Source organism: Sinohyriopsis cumingii, chromosome 3 (assembly GCF_028554795.1).
Source record: "Sinohyriopsis cumingii isolate HCF-2022 chromosome 3, ASM2855479v2, whole genome shotgun sequence".
In the NCBI taxonomy this organism is placed as follows: Eukaryota; Metazoa; Mollusca; class Bivalvia; order Unionida; family Unionidae; genus Sinohyriopsis; species Sinohyriopsis cumingii.
This window is the reverse complement of record NC_142963.1, coordinates 32581318-32600812: the sequence shown is the minus strand read 5'-3', so window position 1 is coordinate 32600812 and position 19495 is coordinate 32581318. Positions and strand designations below refer to the sequence as shown.

General features: G+C 34.1%; 1 protein-coding gene across 24 annotated transcripts in view; it reads left to right on the top strand.

Moving 5' to 3' along the window:
• LOC149802647 (RNA binding protein fox-1 homolog 2-like) overlaps positions 1-19495 on the top strand; it is a 141556-nt gene that overhangs the window by 103255 nt on the left and 18806 nt on the right. For 20 of the 24 annotated variants that reach the window (XM_089951968.1, XM_089951967.1, XM_089951966.1 and 17 more), the window contains 4 exons: positions 262-297; positions 4605-4748; positions 6538-6591; positions 15012-15104. In XM_089951968.1, the coding sequence (XP_089808094.1) occupies positions 262-297; positions 4605-4748; positions 6538-6591; positions 15012-15104 (327 nt within the window). The remainder of the gene's footprint in view (positions 1-261; positions 298-4604; positions 4749-6537; positions 6592-15011; positions 15105-19495) is intronic. The other 4 variants (XM_089951973.1, XM_089951969.1, XM_089951970.1 and 1 more) reach the window with 2 other exon arrangements.

The window sequence follows — 19495 nt, the reverse complement described above, 5'->3', positions numbered from 1 at the left end:
ATTATGACGTAACAGAAAGTTACTGCACCTAGAAAGTTATTTTTTTTTAATCAACCAACTGCGTTAGGAAACATCTGTAAAAGCATTTGCTACGGTTAATCCTTTTGTACCAGATTGATCTGGATTTAGAGGAAATGGCAGGTTAAGGATATTGTTTGTTTACCTTCAGTTAATGCTTATCTTACAATCACTAATGGGGAAACTTCCTTTAAATCAGCTTAATTTATCAGCTTAATTTATCACACTTCTTGTACTTTGCAGGGTATATCTGACTATATGATATATAGAGACAAGACAGTGAGTAATATTTCATGATTTATGTCTGTGTTATGATGAAACAAAATTTTTGTTTTGCAACCACTGCATCACCCTTATACAACAGTCAAGTGTCTACATATGCAGCTTTCCAGGGGTGGGGTGGATACTTGTATTTTGGTGCTACATAGGCTCGTCAGAAGCCCAACATTTTTCTACCCCCAGAATACCAGCAAAGTGAAAAGAAAGCCATTAATACCAACAAAAATTTGCACCCTGTAAATATGCTCGAAACACACCAACTATGAAAGAATTTTTATACTTGTCCAGAAATAAGAGGATTGTTTGCAGACTCCCAAAATTAGACCTAAAACTTAACAACCATTAAAATACTAGTTTTATTAAAATTTCACAAACCCCACCTTAAAAATTATGTGAGCTTGCATAACACTTGTCCCTCATTATTTAATGGTCAATTGAAGAAAGTAACACCTCAAATAGAGACTCGGTGCCATTTTGATGAATTTCAGATTGACAGTATCAAATAAACTTCAAATTAATGCTTCAGAGGCAGCATTTGACAAAGACTGTTGCAGACTTTAGCACTTATTCAGTTGATGGCAAATCTATCCTCATTACTAAAACCAGAACCATATCTTTGTCACAATAGTCTCCGTAAGTTCATGGTCAGTACTTGTATTATAAAATCAAGACAACCCATGTTGTCCAAAATGTTTGGGAAAAATAACTTTACATTATTTCATATTGGAATATCGGTGTAATACAACACCAGGTAGCCTTGAAAGAGCTTGAAATATACATGTACCACAAGGAAGTTTATAGGGCAAGGTTTAGAAAGCTCACTATACCATGTGTACATAAGGTAGGGGTGACCTTGACTTTGACATTGACAGTGACAGTGGAAATGATTTCTTGGAGGTTATCCAGTCAGTTTATCAGATGGGCTGCTTTGATATTAAGGACAGTTTTTTATGTCTGATTTGGGGTGACTAAATTTAATCCAACTGCAGTTTTACTACTAATGATATTGATAAACTTGTTTTTACTAATACAAATATTAAGCAGACATAATTTATTGATCTTAAAAAATAACCTTGTTAGTGGGTTTTATTGAACCTTTCCCTGCATGATTTCATCAGATTTGCAAATTAGTTTCTAACCATAAGGTAGAAAGCATTCTCCCTATTAACACAACAGGTCTACTAATTTTGTTGTATTGTCCATAATACATAAAGTTGATATATGTAGACTGTTGATCTTTGGGCTTTTTGTTTTAAAATTAAACATTTTACATTCAGTTATATAAACCAGAAGTACACAATCATTTAAAAAAACAAGGCCACTTTTAACTATTTTGCATGTCTTTTAGATATATTACGGGTGGTTTTTTTCTCCTTAATTTACAGTAACGTTTTATGTTATTCCAGTTTCTGTAAACTATATCACAAAGTTTCAAAAAATTGGAATATATAAATTGGAGCTAGATAATTTTTTACAAGTCAGCATGGGGACTGCTTTTGTGGTCTAAGTGGTTAAATGGGGGAGGTTGCGGGTCAGACCTGCCAACCCTGACGAGTCCGTCTGAGTAAGGCAGTTGATTTTTTTTCTAAGATTGACCAGTTTTCAGTAATAATAACTGCTATTGTAGAGCTGGAAAACGTAATTAAAAGTTCGACAATAAACATTATGTTTAACTGAACACATAGACTTTATTTACCACTAGTACAGTTGCACAGATTTTAGTTCCAAACCCTATGCAGGGGCCCCGAGTGGTTGAGTGGTATAAAGCGCTCACCATTACGGATCACTGACATCTCACCTGGGTCTATGTGGGTTTGAGTCTCAGGCTTTGCTAGCATGGGTCTGTGAGAAGACTTGCCAGTAGCTTCTCGCAGGTCAGTGGTTCTTTTCCTGGGGTTTTCCAGGGTTCTTCCTCCACCACTTATACTGGCCACCATGTATAGCCTATCCTGTGCTGAAAAAATGGCATTAAATGCTACAACAACCAAACCCTATGCAACTCATTGGCTTGTTGCTATTTCTCAACTTGATGTAATTCTTGGAAATTTCACATGACAACGGCAATCATATCTCAAATTGGCACATGATGTCCGATAAACGTAATTGTTTCCTTTCCAGCTTTTATTCACAAGAATCTGAATACTCTTTTTTATTCTTCTGTGTTAATTATTAACACTATTTTAGAAGCTTATTTTCCCTTTCATCTGAAACATGCATCGCTTTCTGGATGCCATTTTAAAAAAATTTAATCAACAGTTTGATCATGCAGATGCTTTGCATGAACAAATAGGTGCAGTTTAAAGCATCTGGGGTGCTGATGTAAAGTTAATCTGGTTCCCTGACTTATTTCACTAATCCAGATGTGAAACCCGTATCCATATCAAACACAGATGAACCTATTATCCAGATTTTTTTGGCAACTATCATATTTCCATAGTTTTTGCTTGTATGCCTATATCAGTATTTTAAGGGTAATCTTTGTAACACTTGCGGCAAATCCGTAAGAGTTGGCGGGTCTGGTGGGGTTTGAACCCCAGCTGAGTCATACCAAAGACTTATAAAAATGGTACTAACTGCTGCCTCACTAGGCTCATTATGAGGTTAGTGTTAGGACTGATCAGCCTTTGTGTCGGGATAATGTGACTGTGTGGGTCATGAAGCTACATGTCTGCAGCATGATTCCCCAGTGCTAGACATCAAAGCAGCATACAGACATCATAGCGATATGACTGACAAGTTGTTAAAGCTACATTAAAAATCCAAATCAAATCACACACACAGACTCATTGGAATGGAAAAGATGATTGGAAACTAGATTGCCTTGTAGATCTTTTGCATGCCCAAAATTCTGACAAGGAAATTAATCAAATATGGGATGCATTCTTGAAATTGTGATATATTTAGTTTACAAAAAATAGCGGCGGGGGGGGGGGGTTTCTTTTTAAAATATTTTGCACATTAAAGGATGACACACTCATTGCCTATGGCTATCTTAGAATATGAAAGTTTGCATCTCATGTATGACTACAAGTATTAAAATTAAAATTTTACTGATAGGAAATATTTTGCCTCTGGCGTTAACATTCTTACAGATGTGCGAGAAAATATGAGATTGACCTTGACATTGACTAGGAGATGGAAGTAGCAGACATGGTGTACCATGCAAAATAATTACTAAATAAAAGATGCAGCAGTATATACTGTCACGAGTTTGTGGAGTAATAAACTTACAGATCATCAAGCATGATCTGAACATTACCTCTCATTCAGTTTTTAAAATTATTTAATGTGTGTTTGTGACTTGCTTGCGGACAAGTATCTTGCGAAGTTTATATTGTCAAAATCCAGATTTTAGCATGTCCAGGGCTCCAGGCCGTTAGATTTTTACTGACTTTTATAAATAGTCATAATCAATTCCTTGTACACATCAGGGGTTCAGTTTTCACAGGTCAGTATCATATGACAGTAATTAATAGAAAATAATAACTGTAAAGCGTAATTAACATGACCAGGCCATCTGTAAAGCAGCTGTGGTTCTAATTTACTTGAGTTTGTTCATTTATGACTTGAATTCATCAGTAAGCAGGTTTTTCTTCTATATAAAATTAATTTGAAGTTACATACCAGTTTTCATCAAAGTTATGTGCTTAGGCCACATTTTTTCACACACTTTTTTGTAAAACGCATGTGCCCATTGAAATGTTAAGACGTTTATGGTCATTATACATAGGTAATCCCTGGTTACTACTAACTGTTCTTTTATTTGTACTATTAGTTGTTATATGTTCAAGCTTTTATGCTTACATGTTCATGCTTGTATTATGTAATAATGTTCTATCACCACACACTTAATTCTTTTCTTGCTAATTGACATTTAAGAGATATACAAGATGGTTACCTATTCTGTATATAGTAAATTACCATAATGGGGAAGAATGCTTGAAACCAAATGAACTATAGTATGATTTGTAGTACTTTCATATGCATTTTGGATATTATTGAAAACTGGTATTACTTTTACTCATCAATTTGGAACATGTGGAACATTGTTAGCAAGTAACCTGGTTGATATCAGAATCGTTAAACAATTTTTTTTAAATAACTTAAGCTGCAAAGTTTAACGAGTTAAAATTTGATACACTTATAAAAACAAGTACCATCTTAGAATTTATATTGACTGGATTTTCATGATGCATTTTAAATGTTTAGAACAGCATTCTTGTCACCGTGTACCTACACTTAGAATTATTTTAAATTAGATATAGCAAAGGACTAACATAACCAGGTCAGATATTTGTTTTCTGCAGCAAACAGATTTGGAGGGTGAAGTGCAGGGACCACAACAGTCCCCAACAGGGTCAATACCCCCCGGATCTTCAGGACCCAAACGGTTACATGTATCCAACATACCCTTTAGGTTCAGAGAAGCAGACCTTAGGAATCTCTTAGGGGTAGGTTCTTTTTATTATGTCTTTGTTAGTTAAAAAGTTAAACATCGGGCAGTTTTTATTGTATTTGCCATCAGTACTTGAGCATTTTTTTTAGGTTGGGGGGGGTATGGCCAATTGAGGTTATTTTTGCATAACGTACTTTTGAATCTGCACAAAATGATGCTGATCCACCTTCCATTATGGTCAGTGTTGTTAGAATAGTAACACCTTTAAACAACTTGTCAAACAACACTTAGCAAAATTTGACCAAATTTGACCCACCCAGCCCCCAAAAGCATCCTGGCATGAAGAGCTTTCAAATGTATGAAAAGTTACATTGATCCAGTCAGCTTGGGCTACCATACTAAAACTTGGAAAAACTACTAAACATGAATGAATCAGATTTGATAGAAAGCATCACGGGAATACAAATAGGTTATAGTGTGCCAAGACAGTTTGAGTCAGTTGCCTTGCATATGGGCACCATGGTAGCAACCGGGTTTACGATCAATTTAAACTCATAATTGTGCTCAATATATGCTGGATAGTAAACTAATTAGCAATCCCTTGTTGGACAGGGAGGTAACTTGTACAATACACAAATTGGGAATTATTTTTATAACATACTGAGTCAACATTGTAGGAATAATGTCAGCAAAAAATATCCTGCTGACCCGATTTCCTGATGAACTGCTCTTGCATTTTGATGCTAGGAAGAAGTCAGGTGAGCATCAGGTGGGCCCATTTTAACAAGGGGTTGGGGTCAATAGACACGCCCTCATTTTCACCTTGTATAATTTCTAATCAAAACTTTACAAACTTCATTACTGTCAATCCATCAAAGTAATTAAGCTTGGAAATAACTGGTGTCACAATACCAATATGTTAGTGGACAACAGCATGACAAGTTAATAGGTGATAAGTAATAGATATTTTAATTTTTTGATCTGCATCATTGATTTTTCTGAAAGTGAGTTTTAATACATTTATTAATTAATATTGACGCAGGAAGAAATTAATTATTTATTACCACTTGGAAACAAGTTGTTTTCTGCCAATTATTTGCATTTGCACATCTTCATGAGCAGTCTCCTGAGGGCCTGTTCTTCTTGATTATTCTTGTAGCCAGTGACTCGGTCTAGACAAAATTAATAGATGGGTATAATGATACACATATTTTTCCAGGTTGCAGAAATGGAAATGACTTTGTCAAGAGCATCAGTATTCAGTATAAAAGTTGTGCGTTAAAGATCTTCAAATTTGCTCAGTTTATCACAACTTGGTTCAGAGGCTAGAAATTCTGTTCCATGGAAGCATTACAATATTTAACTGTATCATTTTTCTCAAAGTTTGGCCAACAGATTCTTCTGATTCTCTCAACAAACTAGTAATACTTCTAACAATAAAGTAATACTTCTGTAGATGTTAAACTAGGGTTGCCATACAGCCTCTTTTACTGGACATGACCTACTTTTAAATCTTTATAGATGATGATACAGATGCATCCATTTTCCAGCGTTATCTTTTTTGAAAGTTCAAGTATGGTAACCAGATTTAAACCAATATTTTTATTTTTCATGTTGTAAAAATTAACCGAAATATCAGAGAAGAATGCCATCACATGATTTATGAATTGCATACAGATGGTGCAGAATGGGAAATAAGGAAACACGACTTTATGTTACATGAACTATGATTCAAATCAGTGATTATCAACTAAAACAAACCACTGCATGGTTATTTCTTAATTTGATGAGCATGTTTTGGATATGCAAGAAACTTATTCATTTCTTCTTGTTTTTCCCTTCAGCATTTTGGTCCAATATTAGATGTAGAGATTATATTTAATGAAAGAGGATCAAAGGTGAGATCTTTTCAATTTACATTTATATCAATACATGAATACATCCTGTCTAATTATCTTCACTGAGTAGGTGCATGTATGCTACAGGCTTTTAAGAGCTTATAACATATATAACACTTAATGCTCAGAGAAGATGGTTGTCTTTGTAAGCAACAGCTTTTTTTAATACCTTTTTGATTACTACTGGATGCTTAAATTTTCATATAGCAAGTCTTTTTTCTTGGCAGAAAGTAGAAAATTGACCAGCTTTTCTACACACACCAATTAGTTACTTTGATTACCTACTTAGATGGACCTTGATTACCAGCTTGGATGGACCTATAAATATGATCAGAATGAACATAAAGACGATCATTTCATCTGATCTGTCAAAACTATTTGAAACATTTTTTATACACTGGAATTTTCAGCACCTTTTAATACCATATTGTCAGTTCTGTAATCATTCTCATAAAGATAGCAAAAGGAATGAACTATTTCCAACCAGCTAATAGAATTAGGTAATGCTTATAAAATCTGTTTGTGTACAAGTATTCCAGCTTAGGATGCATAATTATGTATACTTGGATTAAAATTCCACATAAGTGATTGTGCTAATGGTCACATGAGACATGAGGGAATGAAAAGTTAATTGGTGTATTTTAGCTTAAATATTCATGACAATAGCTTACTTTGATTGTTATTGATTTTCTTTTTCTTCTTGCCTCGCACCCTAAACCAGTATTAATTGCAGAACAGCAATTATATGTGGAAGAGGGTTTCTAATTATGGAAATCTGGAGGTCAGTCCTGTTTTGTATTGGTGTGTTACAGAACAAAAATGAGCATCTCTAATGAGGCTCAAGCATTTACCAAATTTCAAAGTATGTAGGTTAACAATAAACAAAAGGTTACTATTGAAATGATTAGAAACTAGACATTTTCCCCATTCAGCCCATTAGGCTTACTGAACAGGTGACTGCATTTACTGCCTGTACTCGCTTATAAGTAGAGCCAAACTGCAAACAGCAAAGATCCTAATCTGCCATAACATAATGCACTGGAAGATCAGGGTATGTTGTTTGTTCCACTGGTTAATTGCACAGACCCAGGACTACCGGCATGTGCGAAAACAGATCTCGGTCTGTGCAGTTTATACATAGACTTACATGTGAGTATATACAGTAGTTTGCATGCCAGACCTCATTCATCTTATGTTTGTTCTATTTGCTGTACATCTGATACTGCTTATTATGATGGCATTCATTATGTAAGATAGGTCTTTCTTAAATATAAAGATAATTAATGTAAACATCTCTGGGATAATCTGATACTGTTTCCTACCTTTGCATGCCTGCACATTCAGAAACAAAAAGATAATGCAGCAAGATTACTGTGCTTTGGATAACTTTTGTAGTATCTGCAATGTATGTTGACTTGAAATCTTGCAGTGATGTTTCTTTGTTTATGGCTTTGTGATGGAGGTAACATGTAGATTAAATCACATGTCAGCCATGTTTGTCAACCAGCCTGATCTGTAATGTGTGCTACAGATACTTGTTAACTTGGGCTTTTTCCTTGAGATGCCATATTTGATATAAAAAATAATCCATACTTTTAAAACAAAAATGGCAGAAAAATCCTTTTAAACAGTCTTAAGTGAAGATGTGGAAATGTATCATTCAGTTGGACTGGGTAAATTCTGTATCACTGACAGCCACACATGTGCAAGTTTGTTTACCAATTTTGTCATCCTTTACCAACAGTAAACTACTGCTCCAGTGGTTAAGTGGTTAGAGCCTCCGCCTTGGTCGTGGGTTCAAACCCCGGTTAAGTCATACCAGAGACTTGTAAAAATAGTGCTTGCAGCGGCCTTTCTAGGCACTCAGCATTAAGAGGTCTGTGTTAGGACTGGTCTGCCTGGTGTCAGAATAATGTGACTGGTTGGAACATAATGCCTTTGTACTAGACATTACTATAAACTGCCACACTGCTGATATTGTTGCAGTATGACTGAAAAATTATTAAAGCTATGTTAAAAATTCAAATCACATGCACACACACTAGCAGTAAACTAAACTAAGCCATTCACATCTGTAATTGTTGCAGCCTACATTCCTGTAGATTGGTTTCAATTCATGTTGCTGCCGTGCTCTCCAAGAATGTATAGCAAAAAGCTGGTTTAGTTGTATTCACTATTTAAGGGACTCTACAAATGATAAATTCCCAAAGTTTATTATATATATTTCACCTTTATAGCAAGGACACCAGTTGATAAAGGTACTGATCCGTTAAGTGACCTAATTGAAATACTGTATCCTCCCACATCCTTTTGCAAAGAATTACTTGGATATATTTTGAATTTCACCTTTATTGGAGCTTACTTTCTTTAAAAATGCTGAGTGAGGGAGCAACTAACACGAGTGCTTTTTTGGACTTCATAAGATAAGGACATTTGAAAAGGACAAATCTGACCTTCACTTTCAAGTTTTTATTTTGACTGCAGCTGGTATGATCAAAAAAGGTTGTTGCTTACAATAATTTACATTATTTTTCAAAACAAGATTATCAGTATTATGAAATTACATCAGTCATAATATTTTATACAGACCTCAGTAATATCATTTTGCATAAAGAGGAATGATATGATATAGACAAGAAATTTGAGTCTTCTGAAATTTAATTGCTATTGTACACTGGTCGTTCATGATAAAGCTGTTCAGGGGAGCCATTATAGTGTACCATGATACAGGTGATGTCACCTTATTCTGGGATACATTATTTTGACAAATTCAATTCAACCATTGTAATTGGATAATTGGCCATACCCATCTTGCATCAGGCAATGTGCGACACTGAAGTGCTTTATGATGAGGGACCACATTTGTATGTTCTTCAGATCAAACTGCTAACAGCATTGACCCAGATCTGACATTGCATATTGTTCTGGTAGATCAGGGTACATGTTGTTTGTTCTTCAGACTAGCCCTAGCTACATATAGACCCAGATCTTCCAGTGCATTATACAACTGCAGAGCTGGGTCCATGCATTTTACCATAGGATCCATATGGTACATTAGAACATCATTTATCAAACCCTCGTTCAAACTCCAATTTTCCTAAAGATTGTTCATCACCCACTCTCAAACGTTGTGGCCTTGTGGTACGATAAATGATTTTCTGCCGTGCTACTGTTCTTTGTCTTTGGAGTCACCAGATAATCCTTTCATGATGATTGCATTATATTTGATTGGAAATGACTTTATGATACTTTATTAGACTAAATAAAAATAATTGTGTTTTATCAAAAGAAGAATATTGGAAATTTGAGCCTTATGTAATCTTATTTTAACTTGCAGAGACCATAAAGTAAAACCATTTCCAAAGACTTGCTTATCCAAACTACCATTATTCTAAAGATTGTTCATGACCCACTCCCAGCCATGAGGCAAGATATGAAATATATGTAGAAATTATCAAGAAGATTTCAGAAAAATAAAAATAGAAGGCACTTGTGTGTACAGTCATTTTCATTCCAGATTGTTACAATTGACATAAAAGGATTTCAGTTTAGAAAGAAAAGAAAAAACAGACAGTTATTTGTGTTATTTTTTAATCGATCACATAGGAGACTTATGCAGAGTGATGTAGAAGGAAGAATTAGCTTTGGCTTTTTAGATTTGAATGGATAAAACTCGTACCTTTACAGAAACATTTTGTTCATTAATAATTGTGAAATTTAATAAACTTTTAATGTATGGAAAGCTAAAATTACTTTCGTTTTTTTAATAAATCTGGGCATTAACTTTTGCATAGAACTAGTTTCTTTTCCTTGGCTTGAGTTCATGGTAATTTAGTTCATAGAATATTTTTCAAAATTACAATATGGTAGAGAAACAAAACTCTATTTGTCTCTATGATTAGCCCTATGGGTGTGAATTCAGAACAAATTATGATTGAATTTGATTAAAGAAGTAATATTCCTGAGCAGATCATGAATTATTTAGCAACTTGCCTCTAAAAAAACTCTGCATTTGTCTCAATGAATAGCTGTATGGGTGTGAATTTAGAACAAATTATGATTGCATATTCCTGAGCAGATCATGAATTATTTAGCAACTTGCTTCTCAAATTGTGATCTTAAATTATTCTAAGTTACTGATCTTCATTTCCAAGTTTAAATTATTGCAGTTGCTCAAAAACAATGAATGAACTTTGTAGCTTATTTTTGGCTCAGTTGAACATGTATATGTTAATTTTTTTCTGAACATTTTATGACTTTATACCTGCTCAGGGACACCCATGCAATGTAAAGTATTAATTAGAAATTTATTTAATTCACAAAATATAATAGAACTACCATTGAGAAGTTACAACCATGAATAGTATTTTAATATGCAGTTGCAAACAACAATTTTAAATACACATAAAAATAATGTTTTTTGCATCCCAGATGAAAGGTTTAGTGGGAATTTTGACCACTGAAATGATTAGCAGTGTCGATTGGGCATGAACAAGAACACATTGCTTTATGTTCTGACAATATCCTGTCCCCTTGGCAAGAATGGAAGTAGTACAGATTAAATCAATAACTACCTATTAATAAGTCCAGACTTGGCCATTTATTTATGCTTTTCTGTGTTTCAAGATGCATTGTATTTCCTAATCCAGTAGCTGATAGATGTAATTAGTGACAAGTCTGGAATTAATGGGTTCTTCTCAGGGATGTCTGCAACAGAAGTCTGGACAGGTTGATGCAAGAAATTCAGAATAAACCTTTCATTTGATGGGAAAATGCAAAGTATATTTGTTTAGATGGCATCATGGAGGTTATTTGTATGGTTTTTGCTCACAGCATGTACAATGCCAGCATCTGACAACATACTAAATTGTAAAAAATTTTGACTGACTGACTGACAGATACTATAAATGTCTCTGTAAATTTTTGTCCACTGTTTGTTTATACAAGTGAACAATAATTTTACTTGAATAAATTCCAGATCATACTTTTTAATGATTTAAAAGTACATATATTTACATGATGCTAATAGGAATACAAGTTTCTTTGAAAGATTTACTGCAACAAATTTTTAAAAATTTATATTCAACATTATGTGCAAAAAAGAATTGCAGACAATACAGTAGTCCAATTCTAAATGCAGTTAATAATTTTCATATTCATTTTACACGTGTACAAAAAAATATGAAAGTGGACATGTTTTAATGGTGATAAAATATAATGTCCTTTCCATCAATGACTATACAGTAGCTAAGACTGAAGTTGGAACCATGAACAAAACCTCCATGAGTGCTTGAAACAATATGACTTTCTCTTCTCATTTTTTGCATCTGGATTGAATTTATTTGTTTTGCAAATGGACTTTTTGTTACAAAATGCTAGGTTTTATTGCATTTGGGATTTTACAATTATTTGATGCATCATGCAAATCTGCTGCTTTGTTATGGGTTTGAAAAAGCCAAGTAATAAAATTACCTTTCAGCATTAAAGCTGTTCATTGAAATCCTGTTCCAGCTTGCAATGAAAATAAGACTTGAAACTTAAAACAAATGGAATAGCATACAGAGACTTGTGTGATGCAGCTAGCAATTTTGATATCAATTTTGTAAGTGGTGGTGGCCAAAGTTACTTTAAAATTCTTTGGCAAATTCAGACCAAGTTGCATAAATTTTGAGTCTTTAATTCAATCCAGATTAATTTTACTATCAGAAATACTAAATAATGCTGACAATAAACTATTGTACACAGAAACTAACACAAATTTTCTTTGTGATATACAAGAAATATTCTAGAATTGTGCTTTTCTTTGTAATATCCAAGAATTGTTCTAGAACTATGCTACTTGTCTCTATCATAAATTATTCCCATAAAAATAGCCATGTCTGTCTCTATTTGTTTGTACTGTGTCTGTGTGTTTTGTCAGTGGTGTTCCTCTGAGGCATGGAGGCATTGCCGCTTCAAGTTCGTCAGTAGGCACTGGCATGCAACTCCCAAAGAAAGTCATTCGATCCAAGTTGCTCTGGTTCCTATACTCTAGCAGATGAGGTCTAGCTAGTTTCCAAACATTTTTCTGGAACCATTAGGCTAGGTAGTGCAGGAATACCATTGGCTTTTCAATGCTAAAGAAGCTTAAATAAATTTTACACAAACGTAGTAATATCTTAGTAACCAAATCAATTGGCCAATGGTACCTGTGAGATGTTAACTAGAAGAAATATATATAGTTCATTGTCTAACCTTTACAAGTATAGGAGAGACATGTATTACATTTTAGTAGTGAATGTAATAATTTCATCAGCATAGTTTTGGGTAACGATTGTGCAATGTCAGGTACAGTGGGAACCCTAAAATCTACACTTCCTTAATAAAAGCACAAATTATGGGAAATGATTGTTGTGGTATAATTAGGATACTGGCTTGTAAGTTTGTTTTGGATCTAGGTTTTATTTTAGATTCAGTGGGGTTGGTCAGGGATCCAAACTAACTTTATAGGAGTACCTGAGATGCCTTAAGCTGCACGTTTTTTCTTGCAAGACATCTGCTTGTCTGCATTGCAAGACAACCTGTTGCTTAGAGAATTTTCTAAAAATAGCATTCAACAAGCTATACATTTTCAAGATGAAAGAGATAATAAGCTTTTTAAAAGTTTTAGTGGTACAGAAGAATAAAATGGAATACGCAGATTCTTTATGTGTCTTGTAGCAGGAGAGGTGATTGCTGTTGTAACGTGAAACTGAAAAAAATGATTGCATCAAGTTGAAAGATAGCAAGAAGCCAGTGAGCTCTTTTAGCTTTGGAACTGCAGTTTGTGAAACTTTACTGGAAGTAATAATTAAGCTTTAAGTGTGCTTCAGAAACTTTTTTAGTTTAACATATGTGTACTGCAGCAGTCCCATATGACATTTCTCGACTTTTTAAGTGCACATTTTCCAACTTAACAATAGCGGTACATATTTTGCTAAACCTTACTGAAAAATTGTCCAGCTTAGAGAAAAAAAAATAGACTGCCTTACTGTGAATGTCTTGCTAGGTTTAGCAGGTCTGGTGCATATGAGACACCATGTTTTGTTATCTGGGTATTAAAGATGCAGAGTTCATACTGCAGAGGATAAGACTCTGTACTTGTAAGTTTTCCTGACTGAGCTCTGAGCACATTTCTGCCCGATTTTGAAAACTTCATTCACAAATTTTCATAATTATTATACTGCCTTGTTACTGTTTATAGTAAAAGTCACACGAGTCATACAGGTACAATTACTAACATAAAGTTAACAATTTTTGTTTGAAAATTTAATCTTAAAGATGGTTCTAATAAAACTTATTCAATCATGATTTTTTAGTGATCTGCACAATATTTGTCATAACAAAATTTCCAGATGAAAGTTTTCGATCATAATTGACTTGCATATAATGTCAGCCATGAATGGATAGAGGAGTAACATTTTTTGTATGTTTTATTTTTTACTTTTACATGTAACATCTTCAAAATTATAATTTAGCATAAGGTAGAAGTTAACTAAAATAAATCTAAATTGACAGTAGTGTTAACATGTATGGAGGAAAATATTATAAGAAATGACATACCGTACACAAGATATATACAAAGTTACATAATTAACTCCAATTTAATGGACGAATGTGCCATCTTTTCCTGTAGGTGTTTTCCCATGCTTTGTTTATAAATTTCACGTTTTATGTTTATGTTACACATCTTCCCAACAGCAGGCATTTTCTGTTACATGATAGTGCACGACAGAAACCGGTTTAAACGGGATCACTGTGCTTAGATGACTGCATCTAAAAATGTTGATGTACATTATCATTGAATTTGCCATTAAACATTTCTTGAGGATTTTATACAATAATCATCATTGAAATTTTGATAGGGAGTGAAATAAAGTGAATAAATGCCATTTAAAGGTATGTATAATCAGATTCTCCTGAAGTACACCTATAACTGCAAAAAAGTGACTCGGTGTATGTACATAAGCTATGCAAGTGGTACTATACATTTGCAAAAATTAGGGAAAGTAACCTTTATTCTTGCCATCAGTTTGTGATGTGCTTAGTGATGAAAATCCATTCTTGACATTTCATTTATTTCACCTTTCGTCTTTAGGACACAATCTCATTTTCGGTGCTTACTGAACATCAAAGCCTTTCCGTAATCATGCTTAATACCATTTGAAAATTATGGTTAGGTAAGAAAGATAAATGAGGGTTTTGGAAGCAGAGCAACTTCGTTTCTTTTGATGATTTACAGTTATGAACACTTTGTATTGAGACACAGTATGTACTGTATTATGTTTACTGTATTGAAAAGCATGGATACCATAATGATAACATGATGGAATTGATATTCTATGAAAACGTTGTTTGCACGTAATTTTAATGCATGATCCTTATTTTCCTCATGCATGCAGGGATTTGGTTTCGTAACTTTCCAAAATAGCGCTGATGCAGACCGAGCACGAGAGAAATTGAACGGCACTGTGGTTGAGGGAAGAAAAATTGAGGTGCATGGACGTTTACCATTTTTATGTGGTAGCACACACTTGACGCTAAGTCCTTTCATTATTCATCTTTTTGTGCAGTATTAAGAAATGCCTGTTCATCATTTGTATGTTTTTGTTGTAATGCATTGTTGTATGAAAAGCCATACAACCAGCTCATTTTTTTTCTTCGTTTTTCCAAACAGTAATAGTCGTGTATTTTTTTTGTCCCTTTTTCACACCATCTAGCAAATGTTTATGGGTGCATATTGAGTTGCGTGATCTTGGTTTCACTGTTGCCAGAAATATATAATTGTCTGAAAGCCTTCAAATGTTTCTGTGGCAAGTATGTTTATCCAGTATTAACTGATGAGGAAACTTGTGCATTTTCGATTTGAAATAGCTTTTTGTTTTATTATCATTACTCTTGTTTTTCTTATATTGATACTTTTCATTATGTTGGCATTTCTTCATGCTGTGATTTATTTTCTTTAATGAGATAATCCATATCTGAAGTATTCTTTTGTTAAAAATATGATTTTTTTAGACAGCACCACCAATACACTCCATTTCATTCTTGATAGCAAATATGTAAAGCCATGATAGGTGACACAATTGCATAGTCAGGAGGTTAATGAATTAGGTAGGTGTAATATTTTATTTGAATTTTCTAATGTAATGTGTTATTTTAGCCCTTTATATACTTGGGCTACAATTTCAAAGCATTAACTTTCTCTATGCCTTTTATATTTTAAAATCTGAATAAAAAATTTTTGGGGAAACATGCTGTAAGAAATTTATATTACTGGTGTGCTATTTATAGGCATCACATAACTGGATTGACTACATGAAAAGATATATTTCTAAGACTTCAACCTTTTTGAAATAGGGAAGAAAAAAAACAGCATAAAATATTTCCTATCAAAAGAATAGTAAATATGAATTTGTTCCAACAAAATATGGTAGATGAGTATAATGTCATTTTAGAAAGTTATAATTTAGGAAACAATTTTTTTAAAAAGGACAAATTAACGTGAGGCATTTGTAGAGCCATTTCAAGGATAAGGGGGAGGGGTGTCTTGGCATGATTAACTGAAAATGCTTCAGAGTTTTTGGATTTTTTTGGGGTCTATTTTTGATTTAATTCCTTCAGGGGAGGAAACTATTTGAAAGATCTCAATTTAGATACCAAAAATTATCAGCTTTACAATTTTAACTTTAAAAAAATTATATACATTGTCTGGTAGTAGGGAAACAGATTTGAAGTTTGATTGAATAATCAGCTCTGGTTTATTTTTTTCACTGGAGTTTAATTTTAATGAAAGAAGCCTTGATTAACTTTAAAATGTTTTTCATTGCCCTTTTTTTCTTTCTAAAAAGTACTGTATATACCCACTTTAGAAGGCGAGTCCAACTGCAAACTGCACAGACCCAGATCTGCCCTTGCATAATGCACTGACGGATTTGGGTCTGTGCAGTTTTTTAGGAGTAATCAGTAGAGCAAACAACATTGACCCTGGTCAGCAGGCTCATTATGCTAAAGCTGATCTGGATCTTTGTTGCTTGCTGTTTGCTTATAACATCACTTGGCATACACATCAAAGATAGAGCTTCCCCCCCCCCCCCCCAGGTTTGGGTTAGTTTTGTTTTCTAGAAAACAAGGACATTGAACACATGGCATTCAATACAAGGGGGAGGGTTTTTTGTGTAATTATGTACTCCCCTTCTGAAATTGGTGTACTGAAAGTTAATGCTTTCAAATGTCAGCATCTGCAATCACAAAGATCTGCTTATTTAAACTTCTGCAGTAGCATTGTTAATTAGATTTGTGTAAAGGGGTCAGCAAAGGGGAAGTCATTGTGCCATTGATTTAAAAGTTTCAAGCACTTTCTCAAGCTCTATGATCATTTGCTCAAGAAAAGGAATTTGATGTGACCATGTATTTTATTTTTCTGTTGTAATATTAAGTGAATTTGGTCTATTTCTAATTTTGTTTCTCAGTGATCCTCATCTGACACTTGTAGTGCTGGTTCATATCCTACCAGCATGGGCCGGGAATTTTACCCCAATTGCCTCACAATAAATAGCCTATTTGTGTTTTGCCATAAGGCACTAAAACAACTCCAGGTGAAAAATTGTTATGCCTATGTGAAACATATTCTGTCTAAAATATGTTGCCAAGCTCATAAATAACCTATTTGTGTTGTGCCATAAGGCACCAAAACAACTCAAAGTCAAACTTTTATGCCTATGTGAAACATATTCTGTCTAAAATATGTTACCAAGCTCATAAATTGGCTTTAGGATTTTGTTTAACATTTAGATTTTTCATTCATTAATAAATGACTAGAATTTATTCTCATTTAAATTGTTTTGGGGTGAAATTTGGTCCAGTCTAACATGGTGCTTGGCATGCTGTCAGTAGCCCCTGACCTTTCTTCCTGCATTCTGTCATATGATGTTTAGTAGATAAGCTTAATGGAAGCTGCAGATGGGCACTTCCTGTGGTTTTTGTATTATGAGCCAGATGGGGTCTGTCTTTCATTTGCATGGGGAAAATATTTCTGTTGAATACAACTTTACATTGGTTTTCTTTTGTACTTTTAAAGATGTACATTTATTTTTGTGTTGTCTGCTGGAAAAAACAGTAGCTGAAAGTTGAAAAGTATTTAGTAATGCATTTATATTGATTGTTACTTCTTTGTGTAGCAAGAAAGACACCATTATATTTCCCCCTTGCTGGCCCTCCTAGTGAATTGGATCTCAGACATCAGTACTGATTTATATAGGCTTGTGTTTATCTCTCCAGACATGCCTAGGAAAAATTCCTTTTGGCTCCCGAGGGGCACCCACACCATCATTTCCTTACTGTAGCAGCTGCTTACCATGTCTGCTTTAGGCTATTCAAATAAGTTAATGAATGTAAAATTTAAACCAGATGAAAATGGGTTGGGGGCTTTGCAGATTATTTTGTTTGTTGAACATGCTGAAATGCATAGAAATCTGTTTTTGACTGAAGATTTCACTTGACGCAACACTGATTCCCAAATAAGAGCCCGCTTTTTTGGACATGAATAAAGTAAACAGTGATCTTTAAGTAAGGCTTCCCACTGCCAGATTTGTAATAGGCCATATGCCAAACTCAGCAGCCTTAGGAGTGTTGTGTAAGGTTACAGAGAAACCAGTTTTTCTCAGCAGTGGTGTCTATGCTATAGGAGCATGTAGATAGTATCACACGTAAACCCATTCACATCTGACGGATGCACCATTTAAAGGGGGTGATATTTCCAGACCTAAATAGTAAATAAAATTTCTTGCACAGATTTGTGGAAGAAGAAGAAGAAAGTCCTTTTTTCCTTTATATCAGTGGGGAAAAAAATGTTGATTTGAGGTAAAAGAAACAAAAATACCCTGGTTCAAAAGATAATCTTAGGCCCCTCTCCCAAATTAAATGGTTAATTCCTATATTTCAGACTCGTTAACTTAAAAACATCTTCATAACTTAAAAACATCTTCATTAAACATGATACCTTACTGAACTTATTAGTGATAAATAGTATAATTATCTTGTCTTATGATAAATAATCAAGCATGTTCTCTTTCACCGTCAGCAAAAATGAAATGATTATTTTTAAGGGGGAAGAAAGACTTGTCCCTTGACTGCAGTGGGGTCACTTTAAAATTTCACTGAGCTTGGAGCACTCCTAAAGCATGTAATTTTTATTAAAAGATTAGTAACGCTATATATGAGAAGAAAAAAAATCAAAATATTACAAATGTCTTTCTAAAAAGGGCAAAATTTCTGCAGAAATGTGTAGGATAAAACTGAAGGCCTTGTTTGCTTGTGCCATCTCTAGAAAATACACCAACAGACCAGCCCTTTGAATAAGTTTTGGTTTCCTCAGTAACCTGAGAACATTGGCTGCTGAGGTTGGAAGTAGACCTGTTCTTTTTCTTCATATAAGTATACAAGCAGTGTGGAATTCCCTGTATATATCTATTTAGATGCTGATCTTCTTAGTCACAAATGCTGGAATTTAATACAAAGGGTTCCTTTCTGACAGGAGCTTTGCAAATTTTGGATCATTATCTTGATGTCTGGAGATCGGCCAGAAGTAGCTGTACTGCTTCTGAATATTCTGCCACTTTTTATACACAGTAATGGATCTTATTTGCCCATGAAAACCAGAATACATATCCTCACACACACATGCACTGTATAGAACAGAGCAACCTAATTGGAAGAGAAACTGTTTATTTTGCTTTCTTCTCATTTGTTTAACCTGTTGCATGGTCACTCATTTCTGTGCCATGTATACAGCAAAGAAACTGGAAAGAAAAAAAAGCTCAAGAAATGGTGCCATTTAAAAATGAAAGCCCTTAAAATAACTTATAAAGAATTGTTCAGCATAATT